General features: G+C 43.8%; 1 protein-coding gene across 1 annotated transcript; it reads right to left on the reverse strand.

The window, feature by feature from the left end:
- LOC130048721 (rho family-interacting cell polarization regulator 1-like) lies at positions 1-3,239 on the reverse strand. The gene is made up of 2 exons (XM_056145761.1): positions 3,003-3,239; positions 1-579 (listed from the first exon to the last, which is right to left on the reverse strand). Exons 1-2 carry the CDS (start codon positions 3,237-3,239, stop codon positions 1-3), a joined length of 816 nt encoding a protein of 271 aa, XP_056001736.1.
- Between the last annotated feature and the right edge of the window lie 618 nt (positions 3,240-3,857).

Here is a 3,857-nt window from a genome sequence, read left to right on the forward strand (position 1 = left end):
TTACCGACACATCGAACAGGTCTTCCCGATTATTTGTCGCCTCGGACTGACGGACTGGTGTGAAGGTCGGACTGACGGGCTGGTGTGAAGGTCGGACTGACTGACTGGTCTTAAGGTCGGACTGACGGGCTGGTGTGAAGGTCGGACTGATGTGCTGGTGTGAAGGTCGGACTGACTGACTGGCCTTAAGGTCGGACTGACGGACTGGTGTGAAGGTCGGACTGACTGACTGGTCTTAAGGTCGGACTGATGGACTGGTGTGAGGGTCGGACTGATGGACTGGTGTGAAGGTCGGACTGACGGGCTGGTGTGAAGGTCGGACTGACTGACTGGCCTTAAGGTCGGACTGACGGACTGGTGTGAAGGTCGGACTGACTGACTGGCCTGAAGGTCGGACTGACTGACTGGCCTTAAGGTCGGACTGATGGACTGGTGTGAAGGTCGGACTGACTGACTGGTGTGAAGGTCGGACTGACGGACTGGTGTTAAGGTCGGACTTACGGACTGGTGTGAAGGTCGGACTGACTGACTGGCCTTAAGGTCGGACTGACGGACTGGTGTGAAGGTCGGACTGACGGACTGGTGTTAAGGTCGAACACTAAACTTCTGTATATACTGTAATCTGCCGTTTTACTTTCAAATCCACTTTTGCAAATTTTTCTTTAGATACCTAAACGTTTAGGGGTGGTGTGTCCCCATTACATGCATATTCGTGCATGGATATATCAACACTATCTATTAGATCTCCTCTATACGAAGTAACCGTTGTAGAACCATACTAGGGTACAAAGATACCCATGCAGTAAGATTCCTCAATTGGATGTGTGTGTTGCATGCTGATTCCAATTCACTATTGCTCTAAAATCTTTAGAAGATACTGTAATTCATTCTTGATCTGCGCCTAAAATAAATAGACTCTTGGATATGAACTTCACACTCACGGATATCGGCATCTGCCAATCTCCTTTTCTTGATCCCCCCAAAAGGCTTCAAACTACCTTTGTCAGAAATGACTTTCGTCTGATACATGAGATACCTGCATTAAAAAAAAAACCCAGAAAGAAAACATCGAAGGGGGAAAAATTCGTACAGAAAACCAATTTGGAATTTCAAAAATTATTGATATATTTTACTACAGGAATACAAATTCTTAAAACATATTCAATTATGATTAACAAATTCTGTTAGACTTTTTCTTATAGAATTTGAATTGTCTACTCAGGAAAACTAATTTCCAATATATATTACAGAATGAAAAAAAAAAACTTTCAGGATTAAGAAAGTCTATAGCATTTCACTGAGAAATGTAAATGGATTTAGAAAAACTACATGTAAAACGAAACAGCGGGTTTTCCTCGACAGTGGTACCGTTACTGTGGTTACATTTAACCCTTTGGTCTAAATGTACTTTATGCGTTGCTGTGTGTATAATGGGGTCAATTTCTGTAGATTTTCCCCAGAAATTGGAAGTTGACTGCTGATTTCATGGCAATTTAGTACCAAACCCCTGTAAATTAGTTATCTTCGTGAGATTTCACTCCCTATTATAAAGTAACCGGGTAACTGTTATTGTATAGCTAGTAGAGACCTGATGGGCATACTGGCATCTGACATCCACATTGATGATTACGTCACAGTGCACAACACCTTTATCCTCAGATTCAAGGCATATCTAGAAAGTAATTAAATATTAAACAAGCTTAACCCATCTGTGATGTAACTGATATATATACATGTAGGCACATTTAATGCGCTTTGTTTATTGAATATACAACTGTACACTGCAGGTACGTACATGTATCGTTTTCCATCCCACCTTCCATCCCCAGTACGTTCGTATAAAACACAAAGCATGTTTTATGCATAATTCTGTTTTTATTTTCAAGTATGCATACATTTTCAATTGAAATGATTTGAGAATATAAAAACGTATCGTACATCTCTCTAGCTCATACATTACGCTTTTACCAACCTGCACTTTTTAGAGAAGTCGAGAGGAAGGCTATGCCTCTCGACTTCTCTAAAGAGAATATCTGCAAGACGTACCCTCATCGACGCTTGTACACTGGAGGTTATTACACGTAATTCGTCAAACATGTAGTGATTTTGGGGGGTGGATTTTTGGTATTTCTGGTCGGGCTCGGAGTCCTCTGACCCTGCACATGTTTTTCTCTCTCGAACTCTAGGCAAGCAGACGGGGATTTTAATACGCAAGATCGGAAATACCAAGTTAGCGTAACTCTCTTGTACAGAAGTCCGGAAAAGCGTGTCGATCTTGGGCATTTTTTGTTTATTCAAACATATGGCATCGGAAGACGATTTAACCTGTGCATTCCACAATTAAAAGCATTTTTAAATGAAAGGTGTGTGAAACGTCTGGATACAGGAAAAATTAACTGAATTTGGCTCGTGAAGCTAGGCTATGTTTTGACGCAAGCTCTTCTCAGCTTTGGAAATTTCCTGGCTGACAGCAGTGGGAAAAAATCCACCTAATTTCCATTAAAATCTATCATTTGTGGATATTTCTGAGTACATGTATTAGGTTTCTTTCTTGAATCATTACTACAGTCTACTGCAATGCAATGATAGTGCACCATTGTTAAAATCAGGTGAATCAATCACGACAAAAGTTGCAGAACTGGTATTATTTACCAACATGCCCAAATTCTCGCATACTCTGGGTCTCGCGAGACTTTGAAAGGGGAAAGTAAAATTTAAAACCAAGACGGAAAAAGTAGTCGCAATCTTGCGTTATAGTCGTTATATTTGTTGACCCTTTGTAAGTTGTTCTGTGTATTTGTTAATATATCTGTTTATAAGTGTTTTTCCGGTGTTCTTTGTGTGTAGGAAATCACTTTATTGGCGTCGCTGGTAGGATATTTTGCCCACCTGCACCGCGGATCATAGCGGGGCCCGCGTGGTCGCAGGTGGGAGCCATTTTGAAATGTTAGAATTTCTTAGTTAATTTTGTTAGTTTACATGGTTAAATGTAATTATTGTACTTGTGTTGTATTATTCTGGTTTGTGGCTAGGCAGTAATTCTGATGGCCTGGTATTCTGGTCAGGTTAGTCCGAGATGGATAGGTGACGGGGGCATCCCGGGGGGTAAGGTAGTCGGGCAGGAAAGCTTGGCGGGTACCCAAGTAAGGGATGCGGGGTCGCCGGGTGGCAGGGGTATTCCGGGGGGTGATGTTACGCGGGGCGTGACGGGCACCCAAGGATGGAATGCGGGGCCACATGGGGGGACTTGAAAAGGACCAACATTACCAGCTAGATAGAATGGGTTCTGTTGTAGCTTCAGGCCAGGGACATGGGACTGGGTCAGTTAATCTGTCGCAGGCACTGGAAGGGCGGCTTCTAATGCTAGAGACCCAGTTGGCACAGTTGACTAACAATGTTAGTAACATGATCAGTCAGGCAATGTCTAGGAGAAACAGTAGGGGTGGCGACAGTTCCATAGTAGTGGCTCAGCAGTTAGCGGGGTGTCCTGGGAATGTAGGTAACTCTTCCCCAGGGCCTCTGCCCAGGGGTGATTTGGGGGTTTCATCTTTAAGTCCAGGTTGGGATACCTTGTCCGTAGGTCAAGTAGGGGGATACCCTGAACCAACTCCGCCAGTTATATTGGACGAGCAAGTTGGTTGTCCCAGCGTGGTGGGTGGGCCATGCCATAGAGTCCTCAGCAGTAATGGGTCGGTATCTTTGGAGAACACCTATTACATTAGCCGTACTAGTAGTGGTGGTAGTCATGACCAACCTCAGTCTCCCCATCATTTGCCCATCTATGCAAACGAGAGTTCCCCAAGGCCCCCATGTCACCAGTGCATCTCGCAGGGTCAGTCAGGTGTTGGCGCATCACA

The sequence above is a fragment of the Ostrea edulis genome, chromosome 7 (assembly GCF_947568905.1).
Source record: "Ostrea edulis chromosome 7, xbOstEdul1.1, whole genome shotgun sequence".
In the NCBI taxonomy this organism is placed as follows: Eukaryota; Metazoa; Mollusca; class Bivalvia; order Ostreida; family Ostreidae; genus Ostrea; species Ostrea edulis.

Bases quoted from the DNA above. Each gene is read 5' to 3' on its own strand.
- LOC130048721 (XM_056145761.1), bottom strand. From the start codon at position 3,239: ATGTGGCCCCGCATTCCATCCTTGGGTGCCCGTCACGCCCCGCGTAAC. The intron at 580-3,002 runs GTACAATAATTA...CCTTAACACCAG, and splicing joins ACCAGAATAATACAACACAA to TCCGTCAGTCCGACCTTCAC.